General features: G+C 43.6%; 1 protein-coding gene across 1 annotated transcript in view; it reads right to left on the bottom strand.

The window, feature by feature from the left end:
- LOC311116900 (dedicator of cytokinesis protein 3-like) overlaps nt 1–10894 on the bottom strand; it is a gene marked incomplete at its 3' end in the record, with an annotated part of 34579 nt that extends 23685 nt beyond the window's left edge. The window contains exons 1-5 of the mRNA XM_084191924.1: nt 10813–10894; nt 10220–10237; nt 2832–2956; nt 962–1124; nt 239–345 (exon numbers count right to left, since the gene is read on the bottom strand). Of these exons, the coding sequence (XP_084048050.1) occupies nt 239–345; nt 962–1124; nt 2832–2956; nt 10220–10237; nt 10813–10843 (444 nt within the window). The remainder of the gene's footprint in view (nt 1–238; nt 346–961; nt 1125–2831; nt 2957–10219; nt 10238–10812) is intronic.
- Between the last annotated feature and the right edge of the window lie 951 nt (nt 10895–11845).

The raw sequence follows: 11845 nt of genomic DNA, 5'->3' as shown, positions 1-11845 counted from the left end.
ATTGTGATGGAGACAGAGAGACTTAGAGAAAGAGAAACAGATTGTGATGGATACAGAGACACAGAGAGAAAGAGAGACAGATTGTTATGGAGACAGAGAGACTGAGAGAAAGAGAGACAGATTGTGATGGAGACAGAGAGACTGAGAGAAAGAGAGACAGATTGTGATGGAGACAGAGAGACAGATTTCGATGGAGAAAGCGAGACAGAGAGACATAGTGAGCAGCCTCCTGACTAACCTTGTACACAAAGAGCTCATGGCTCTCGTCTGACAGCGTCGTCCCGTCCTCTCTCATCAGTGGTGTGAAGGCAAAACCAAACAGCTTCTTCTCCCCCTTGTCTTTGGCTGTGGAGAAGAGAGGAAGAAAAGAGAGAGACAGTCACTCACTTAGTCTCACTGTACCCCAGCCAGCCGCCCTACAGAGTTGGCTTCAGTACAAAAGCTCCAGGTCTGGTGACAAGGCTGGTACTAAGGAAGAACAATACTATGGCTACCTCTTAAGCATTATTGAAGTTCATCTTCTGCTTCAAGAGTCGCTGAACATTTTCTATTGATCATGCCAGTACTTAGCCAAACCACTTGAAGGAACATGACAACGAAAGAGAAGTACATACTGATCTAGAAACCAGGCCGGTACTCACTGGAGCAGTGTCTGAATGTAGAGACCAGGCCGGTACTCACCGGAGCAGTGTCTGAATGTAGAGACCAGGCCGGTACTCACCGGAGCAGTGTCCGAATCTAGAGACCAGGCTGGTACTCACTGGAGCAGTGTCTGAATGTAGAGACCAGGCCGGTACTCACTGGAGCAGTGTCTGAATCTAAAGACCAGGCCGGTACTCACTGGAGCAGTGTCTGAATCTAGAGACCAGGCCGGTACTCACTGGAGCAGTGTCTGAATCTAGAGACCAGGCCGGTACTCACTGGAGCAGTGTCCGAATCTAGAGACCAGGCCGGTACTCACTGGAGCAGTGTCTGAACTCGAAGCGTAGGTGTGACCCTCTGAAGCGGTCTATGGGGATGGGTAATTTAACCAGCTCGCTCCAGCGAGGACTGTTGTTGTGGTAGAGGACAAAGGAGCGGTGTTCACTGATGTGGGCTTCACCATTCCCCAGGCTGATACAGTCCTGAGGAGAACAGGTAAGTACACATTGATACAGACACACATGCATGCACAGACACAGACACACACGGACAGCATACAATTATATAGATTGTTTCATATATATATATATATATAGTAAAACAAATACTTCATGACAGATGTTACTAAAACGTTGGATTGTAAAAAAAATCTTGGTAGCTTAGCAAAGTAACTAAACTGAACAAAAATATAAACGCAACATGCCCCAATTTCAAAGATTTTAGTGAATTACAGTTCATATAAGGAAATCAGTCAATTGAAATAAATTGATTAGGTCCTAATCTATGGATTTCACATGACTGGGAATACAGATATGCATCTGTTGGTCACAGATACCTTTAAAAAAAAGGTATGGGCATGGATCAGAAAACCAGTCAGTATCTGGTGTGACCACCATTTGCTTCATGCAGTGCGACACATCTCCTTCACATAGAGTTGATCAGGTTGTTGATTGTGGCCTGTGGAATGTTGTCCCACTCCTCTTCAATGGCTGTGCGAAGTTGCTGGATATTGGCAGAAACTGGAACACGCTGTTGTACACGTCAATCCAGAGCATCCCAAACATGCTCAATGGGTGACATGTCTGGTATGCAGGCCATGGAAGAACTGGGACATTTTCAGCTTCCAGGAATTGTGTAGAGATCCTTGTGACATGGGGCTATGCAATATCATGCTGAAACATGAGGTGATGGCAGTGGAAGAATGGCACTACAATGCACAGTATCTCTGTGCATTAAAATTGCCATCGATAAAATGCAATTGTGTTTGTTGTCCGTAGCTTATGCCTGCCCATAGCATAACCCCTCCGCCACCATGGGGCACTATGTTCACAACGTTGACATCAGCAAACCGCTCACCCACACGACAGCATACACACTGTCATCTGCCTGGTACAGTTGAAACCGGGATTCATCCATGAAGAGCACACTTCTCCAGCGTGTCAGTGGCCATCAAAGGTGAGCATTTGCCCACTGAAGTCGGTTACGATGCCAAATTGCAGTCAGGTCAAGACCCTGGTGAGGACGATGGTCATGCAGATGAGCTTCCCTGAGATGGTTTCTGACAGTTTGTGCAGAAATTCTTCGGTTTTGCAAACCAACAGTTTCATCAGCTGTCCGGGTGGCTGGTCTCAGACGATCCCGCAGGTGAAGAAGCCGGATGTTGAGGTCCTGGGCTGGCGTGGTTACACATGGTCTGAGGTTGTGAGGCCGGTTGGACGTACTGCCAAATTCTCTAAAACGACGTTGTGGTAGAGAAATGAACAGTAAATTCTCTGGCAACAGCTCTGGTGGACATTCCTGCAGTCATCATGCCAATTGCACGCTCCCTCAAAACTTGAGACATCTGTGGCATTGTGTTTTAGAGTGGCCTTTTATTGTCCCCAGCACAAGGTGCACCTGTGTAAAGATAATGCTGTTTAATCAGCTTCTTGATATGCCACACCTGTCAGGTGGATGGATTATCTTGGCAAAGGAGAAATGCTCACTAACAGGGATGTAAAAAGCTGTGCACAACATTTTAGAGAAATAAGCTTTTTGTGCTTATGGAAAATGTCTGGGATACTTTATTTCAGCTCATGAAACATGGGACCAACACTTTACATGTTGCGTTTATATTTATTTTTTTAGTGTATAAAACATATTTGTAAGGTCGCCTGACATTTTACGGTCGTCAGGAAAAAACAACCTACTTTGAGTATCTCTCCATCTGCGTAAAGCACGTAGACGGTGACCTCGATGTTCTTCTGGACACTCTTGCCCCCCCTCTCAAAGTCTCCTCTCTCCAGGGTGAGGTACAGGTCGTTACGGATGTCACCTAGGATACAGACAGACACACCCAATTTACATGAAGTTGCTCAACTTTGGTCGCATTCGGTTGTCACCGTGCCTACCATTAAAAATGACTGAAATGAATTCACTTTCGGTAGATCGGTTGGTCAAAGTGGTATCTGGTGGATAGGCCCGGTAAGAGGTGATGCTATGGATTTTTTTATTTTTTTGAAAGAAATCCCCCTTCTCTGTCTATGAGATAACAGTTATTCCGGCTGGTAGAGAGAGGCTGTGAGAGTAGAGTTTACACCCAGATCTTCCACCTCCAGAGTCCCATCCCTCTCGTTCACCTCCCCCCAAAACATGACCTTTTCCCTGTGTAAACACTCAGCTAATTGCCTTATCTCCACCACACCCTGGATGTGCTGCTAGATGCCTAAACGCATCATCGATCTTTTAGAAACTGTTGACCTATTTGCCCACATACATACAAACGTATGCATGAATACGCACGCGCACACACATGCACGCACGCACGCACGCACGCACGCATGCACGCACACACACACACACACACACACACACACACACACACACATGAACACACACACACACACACACACACACACACACACACACACACATGAACACACACACACACACACACACACACACACACACACACACACACACACACACACGTGAACACACACACACACACACACACACACACACACACACACACATGAACACACACACACACATGAACACACACACACACACACACACACATGAACACACACACACACACACACACACACACACACACACACACACACACACACACACACACACACACACACACACACACACACATGAACACACACACACACACACACACACACACACACACACACACACACACACACACATGAACACACACACACACACACACACACACACACACACACACACACACACACACATGAACACACACACACACACACACACACACACATGAACACACACACACCAAGGCATCGACTGTGGGACTATGACGTGTGTGGATATTGTACAACATTCACTTCTAAGGAGATATTACCAAGAGTAGAACATCTCTATCTCTCTATCTCTCCGTTCTGTTATTAAATATTACATCAATGAATATTCTGCATGGATATGGCTTTATTAAGAGAAGCTTTCCTTCCTTAGAGCTCAGTGAGTTTGCTGCTGTTGTGAATGATGGGGCGGCGAATAATTGGCCCAGCGTCGTCCAGGGTAGGGGAGGGAATGGCCGGCAGGGATGTAGCTCAGTTGATAGAGCTTGGTGTTTGCAACGGCAGGGTTGTGGGTACGAGTATGAAAAAAAACAAAATGTAGGCACTCACTAACTGTAAGTCGCTCTGGATAAGAGCGTCTGCTAAATGACTAAAATGTAAATGTAAATGTAATATTACTACAGTTGAACTACATTATTACATAATATTACTACAGTTTAACTACATTATTACATAAATATTATTACAGTTGAACTACATTATTACATAATATTACTACAGTTGAACTACATTATTACATAATTTTACTACAGTTGAACTACATTATTACATTAATATTACTACAGTTGAACTACATTATTACATAATATTACTACAGTTGAACTACATTATTACATAATATTACTACAGTTGAACTACATTATTACATAATATTACTACAGTTTAACTACATTATTACATAAATATTATTACAGTTGAACTACATTATTACATTAATATTACTACAGTTGAACTACATTATTACATAATATTACTACAGTTTAACTACATTATTACATAATATTACTACAGTTTAACTACATTATTAAATAAATATTACTACAGTTTAACTACATTATTACATAATATTACTACAGTTTAACTACATTATTACAAAATATTACTACAGTTGAACTACATTATTACATTAATATTACTACAGTTGAACTACATTATTACATTAATATTACTACAGTTTAACTACATTATTACATAATATTACTACAGTTTAACTACATTATTACATTAATATTACTACAGTTGAACTACATTATTACATTAATATTACTACAGTTTAACTACATTATTACATAATATTACTACAGTTGAACTACATTATTACATTAATATTACTACAGTTTAACTACATTATTACATAATATTACTACAGTTAAACAACATTATTACATTAATATTACTACAGTTGAACTACATTATTACATTAATATTACTACAGTTTAACTACATTATTACATAATATTACTACAGTTTAACTACATTATTACATTAATATTACTACAGTTGAACTACATTATTACATAATATTACTACAGTTTAACTACATTATTACAAAATATTACTACAGTTGAACTACATTATTACATTAATATTACTACAGTTGAACTACATTATTACATTAATATTACTACAGTTTAACTACATTATTACATAATATTACTACAGTTAAACTACATTATTACATTAATATTACTACAGTTGAACTACATTATTACATTAATATTACTACAGTTTAACTACATTATTACATTAATATTACTACAGTTTAACTACATTATTACATTAATATTACTACAGTTTAACTACATTATTACATAATATTTCTACAGTTTAAATACATTATTACATTAATATTACTACAGTTTAACTACATTATTACATAATATTACTACAGTTTAACTACATTATTACATTAATATTACTACAGTTAGCTACATCTCCTAAGATATTAAACACATTTTAAGTGAGAATAGGCATTGGTCTGAAGCTGAAAAAGAAAGGAAAGTCACATGAGCGCCACAATGCCTCCTCCACCCATGCTCCACCAAGGTTTTCCAGCACACAGCTTTGACCTACTACAGTAGCTATGTTGGTCTAATTGTACTTCAGACAACGTGTAGTAGGCAGGTTGCTTAGGATTGAAACCTCAAACGGCCTTCTATAATAACATCACTAGTGTAACTAGCAATCTCAGTCAGAGGAAAGCATAGGGTTATAAAGCCTTTAAGACAGCAGCAGAAGAAGAAGAAGAAGAAGAAGAAGAAGAAGAAGAAGAAGAAGAAGAAGAAGAAGAAGAAGAAGAAGAAGAAGAAGAAGAGGAAGTTACCTTGGTAGTGAGTGTGCATACAGGAGTTTGACTTCAACCAATACGAGACGAGGTAAAGCCAAACGTCACAGGGAAGATGTGTCTCATTGGCACTTGCTAACCGTCTCACATTATGTCATACCTCAATATTAATGAATACAACAGATAAGGATACCAGATATCCTTACATCAGATATTGAGCATCCATATGGCTGTTTAGTTTGTGCTCCTGAGTGGAACCAGGATCTCTAGTGGCACAGTTAGCACTGCGATGCAGTGCCTTAGACCACTGCGCCACTAGAGATCCTGGTTCGAATCCAGGCTCTGTCGCAGCCGGCCGCGACCGGGAGACTCATGGGCGGCGCACAATTGGCCCAGCGTCGTCCAGGGTAGGGGAGGGAATGGCCGGCAGGGATGTAGCTCAGTTGATAGAGCATGGCGTTTGCAACGCCAGGGTTGTGGGTTTGATTCCCACGGGGGGCCAGTATAAAAAAAATATGTATTCACTAACTGTAAGTCGCTCTGGATAAGAGTGTCTGCTAAATGACTAAAATGTAAATGTAAATGTAGTAAACACAGGAGAATAGGCAGATAGACTATAAGATATGAACGTTTTGGGGAAAATGCTCGCTTTGCTATTTTCAGAAGCCACATTGCGATACATTGTGCTATATGAATGTGACGGGCTGAGACAACCTCTATCCATTTGTCTGCTTCAGTGACAGTTTCCCACAGACTAAACTGTTACCTGGACAACACAGGCAGACACAGGCAGTATGAGGGTTTAGGGTTTATCCAACAGGGTAGTGTAGTGTTTAGCGTGCATCTGAAATGGACTACTGAACACTATAGCCTGTTTAAATCTCCCTTCACTGCTCTCTCTCTCTCTCTCTCTCTCTCTCTCTCTCTCTCTCTCTCTCTGTCTCTCTCACACTCTCTGTTCTCTCTCTCACTCTGTTCTCTCTCTGTTCTCTCTCTCACTCTGTTCTCTCTCGCTCTCTCTTTCTTTCTTGCTCCCTCTCTCTGTTCTCCCTCTGTTCTCTCTCTGTTCTCTCTCTGTTCTCTCTCTGTTCTCCCTCTGTTCTCCCTCTGTTCTCTCTCTGTTCTCTCTCTGTGTGCTCTCTCTCTGTGTGCTCTCTCTCTGTTCTCTCTCTGTGTGCTCTCTCTGTGTGCTCTCGCTCTGTTCTCTTTCTGTTCTCTCCCTGTGTGCTCTCTCTGTGTGTTCTCTCTGTGTGTTCTCTCTGTGTGTTCTCTCTGTGTGTTCTCTCTGTGTGTTCTCTCTGTGTGTTCTCTCTCGCTCTGTTCTCTCTCGCTCTGTTCTCTCTCTGTGTGCTCTCCCTGTGTGCTCTCCCTGTGTGCTCTCTCTGTGTGTTCTCTCTGTGTGTTCTCTCTCTTTCTGTTCTCTCTCTGTGTGCTCTCTATGTGTGCTCTCCCTGTGTGCTCTCCCTGTGTGCTCTCTCTGTGTGCTCTCTCTGTGTGTTCTCTCTCTGTTCTCAATTTCTTTATTGGCATGGGAAACGTATGTTAACATTGCCAAAGCAAGTGTAGTAGATAGTAAACAAAAGTGAAATAAACAATAAATATTAACAGTAAACATTACACTCAGAAGTTCCAAAAGAATAAAGAAATTTCAAATCTCATATTATGTATATATACAGTGATGTTCGTTCTCTCTCTCTCTCTCTCTCTCTCTCTCTCTCTCTCTCTCTCTCTCTCTCTCTCTCTCTCTCTTTCTCTAGTTCTGCCCCTCTCTCTCTCTAACTCACTTACTCAGTCTCTCTGTGTTTCTCCCCCTCTCTCTTACCCCTCTCTCTCCCCTCACACCCTTAAAACCCATCTAATCTTCTCCAAATACCACCTTGCCCATTTAAAGAATGTGAAAAGCCTCCACTCACTCATCCACAGTCCTCATGTGATTGCAAATGGAAACAGAGATACACTGTATACCCATAAGCATATAAACATCCGTGGCACAGAGGAGATTACCCTTTATGAGGAAAGATTGTATAGGAATGATGATGGTAATATGAATATGAATATAGACAGAAAGAAAGTGTATGCTTTCAATGCCTGGTATGGGAAGTTAGACCGTGTCTCTGTTCCAATATCAACACTAGCATATCACTTAGGATGAAGCAATGCATTGGACATGCATTCTAAGTGTTAAGATAGTACGGACATTGTAACATAGTCTGTTCGCAGTTATGTGTTTATATAAATGCCGGAGAAGCTAGGCGGGAGGCTCCGTCTGTGGGTGCATCCCAAATGGAACACTGTTCCCTATTTAGTGCACAAATGTTGACCAGAGCCCTATGGTCCCTAGAACCCTATGGTCCCTAGAACCCTATGGTCCCTAGAACCCTATGGTCCTTAGAACCCTATGGTCCCTAGAACCCTATGGTCCTTAGAACCCTATGGTCCCTATAACCCTATGGTCCCTAGAACCCTATGGTCCCTAGAGCCCTATGGTCCCTAGAACCCCTATGGTCCCTAGAACCCTATGGTCCCTAGAACCCTATGGTCCTTAGAACCCTATGGTCCCTAGAACCCTATGGTCCTTAGAACCCTATGGTCCCTAGAACCCTATGGTCCCTAGAACCCCTATGGTCCCTAGAACCCCTATGGTCCCTAGAACCCCTATGGTCCCTAGAACCCTATGGTCCCTAGAACCCCTATGGTCCCTAGAACCCCTATGGTCCCTAGAACCCTATGGTCCCTAGAACCCCTATGGTCCCTAGAACCCTATGGTCCCTAGAACCCTATGGTCCCTAGAACCCCTATGATCCCTAGAACCCTATGGTCCCTAGAACCCTATAGTCCCTAGAACCCTATGGTCCCTAGAACCCCTATGGTCCCTAGAACCCTATGGTCCCTATAACCCTATGGTCCCTAGAACCCTATGGTCCCTATAACCCTATGGTCCCTAGAACCCTATGGTCCCTAGAACCCTATGGTCCTTAGAACCCTATGGTCCCTAGAACCCTATGGTCCTTAGAACCCTATGGTCCCTAGAACCCTATGGTCCCTAGAACCCTATGGTCCCTAGAGCCCTATGGTCCCTAGAACCCCTATGGTCCCTAGAACCCTATGGTCCCTAGAACCCTATGGTCCTTAGAACCCTATGGTCCCTAGAACCCTATGGTCCTTAGAACCCTATGGTCCCTAGAACCCTATGGTCCCTAGAACCCCTATGGTCCCTAGAACCCCTATGGTCCCTAGAACCCCTATGGTCCCTAGAACCCCTATGGTCCCTAGAACCCTATGGTCCCTAGAACCCCTATGGTCCCTAGAACCCCTATGGTCCCTAGAACCCTATGGTCCCTAGAACCCTATGGTCCCTAGAACCCCTATGATCCCTAGAACCCTATGGTCCCTAGAACCCTATAGTCCCTAGAACCCTATGGTCCCTAGAACCCCTATGGTCCCTAGAACCCTATGGTCCCTATAACCCTATGGTCCCTAGACCCTATGGTCCCTATAACCCTATGGTCCCTAGAACCCTATGGTCCCTATAACCCTATGGTCCCTAGAACCCTATGGTCCCTAGAACCCTATGGTCCCTAGAACCCTATGGTCCCAGGTCTAAAGTAGTGCGCTATAAAGGGAATAGGGTTCCATTTGGGACGTACCATCCACAGTCTGCATCTCAGCACCGGATGACATATGGCTGCAATCCCATTGTGGATCGATGGTGTCTTGGTCTTAGTAGATTGGAACCCATTAATAAAGCTTTACGTTCCCATGACTCAAACACACACACAAACATGTTGGCTCACACGCGCACAAACATGTTCGCTCACACGCGTGCACAAACATGTTCGCTCACACGCGTGCACAAACATGGATTATTTCTGGTTATTTTCCAGGAGCAGGACGGAGTCGGTCAGGTACTACTGAAGCACCGGCATGACTTGTGAGTACTAGAGGGTAGATAGGTAGTAGGGGTGACTTACAGCGTAAGAATGACGACTGGGTTTCAAACTATGGTGTTCTTCACGCTACAAGACAGTGTTAACCAGCTCAGCTGAAGCCTAGGCATTAGTTCTTTAGGTCTAGGCATTAGTTATAAAGGTCTCAGTGTGGTTCACTGAATCGCTAACCAAGGAATCAGCCAGACAGAGCAATGCAGAGGAAGAGTCAGGCTGGGTCACAGAGGGGCGGCACTTACACCAATTTACCTCCATCTCTATGGTGCAGGGGAGGGCATGGAGGAGGGGCCAAATGGACACCATGGAGGAGGGGCCAGATGGACACCAGGGAGGAGGGGCCAGATGGACACCATGGAGGAGGGGCCAGATGGACACCAGGTTACACAGAAAGAGACACAGTAACACATGACAAATGGCAAAACACAGAATGACGGCTGTTGAAAGAGACTACTCTTACCAATTAAATTGGGCCAAGCTAAATTCAACTATAGCTAGGCTTGTAGTATGTAGCCAGATAAAGTGCTCTCATGAACTGCCAGCCACATAAAGAATGCCACTATTTTGTTTCCCTCCATGTAATCAGAGGGCAAGACATTATTTCATCCCCAGATTGGATTGAGTCAGCCGAACCCTACTGCTACTCAGAACCTGGGTCCAAATACTATTTGAAATCATTCTAATACTTTGAGCGTTTGCTTTAGCCTGCCTGGAGTGCCAGATGTACAGGGTTTGTAATTTCCTATTGGTCTATTAATCCAGGCAAGCTTTATCAATCACAGATGAAGTGAAATGATGTCCAATACCATTTGAACCCAGGTCTGCTGCTACTTACCAACCATCGATCCCGTGGAGAAATTAAACATCCATAAATCTATGAATACTGAACCAGCCTCTCTGACCGATCAGTTATCCAGACCGATTGATGTATTGGCATTTCACTTCAACATGGGGGATTCGAACTGATTAGCTTTGCATGTGAATGAAGGCAGTAGGGCCCGAGTGTAACGCAATGAGGAGAGCTGGGAAGCGGATCCTTCTTTTCAGTTATAAATATCGCCTGCAGCTGGACTGTTCACACACAATCTAACCAATAGTGACATGCAATAATGGAATGAGGATTTAGAAGCTGAGTGGACTATTGATTTGAGGGTAAAGTGCAGACGACATCAACCATTGAGTAAGACCACTAGAGGAATGTGAACCACAACAGCGCACGTGACAGACGGACGCCAGGATGGACAGACAGAGATTTTTTTTTTCAGACAGATAGACGGGCCCAGAATAGGGTTCAGAGGTCACATTGTCAGAAGAACCTCCTGGTCCTATTCTGATTCACCCTGAACTAGAGACAGGTGTGCAGCACCATGTACATTACACCTGCCCATCCACACTCTGCAGGCCTGACTTCCACACAAATACTGATTCTGTGCTCGTGTGTCGCAGGTGTCTGAAGTACCGCCGAAACCCTCATAGTAATTGTCCTAAGACTGTCCTAATAAAGTTGTATTAGATTGAATTGAATTAAGCTCCAGCAGCCCAGCCCTCACCTGGCATGATGACATCGGGGAAGCCCAGCTTGCGTGTCAAGGCCACGCCTCTATTGAAGATCATAGGGTTCTCCCTCCTTATCTGTTCCATCTCTCCTCGCAGCAGCTGGAGAGAGATGATCAGACCTGAGTAGAAGAAGACAGAGAGATGATCAGACCTGAGTAGAAGAAGACAGAGAGATTATCAGACCTGAGGAGTAGAAGACAGAGAGATGATCAGACCTGAGGAGAAGAAGACAGAGAGATGCTCAGACCTAACAAGAAGAAGACAGAGAGATGATCAGACCTGAGGAGAAGAAGACAGAGAGATGATCAGAC

This window comes from Coregonus lavaretus (genome assembly GCF_964263955.1).
Source record: "Coregonus lavaretus genome assembly, contig: HAP1_SCAFFOLD_5235, whole genome shotgun sequence".
NCBI lineage: Eukaryota > Metazoa > Chordata > Actinopteri > Salmoniformes > Salmonidae > Coregonus > Coregonus lavaretus.
Note: the sequence above shows the minus strand (reverse complement) of the source record. Positions and strands in the feature narration are given on the sequence as shown.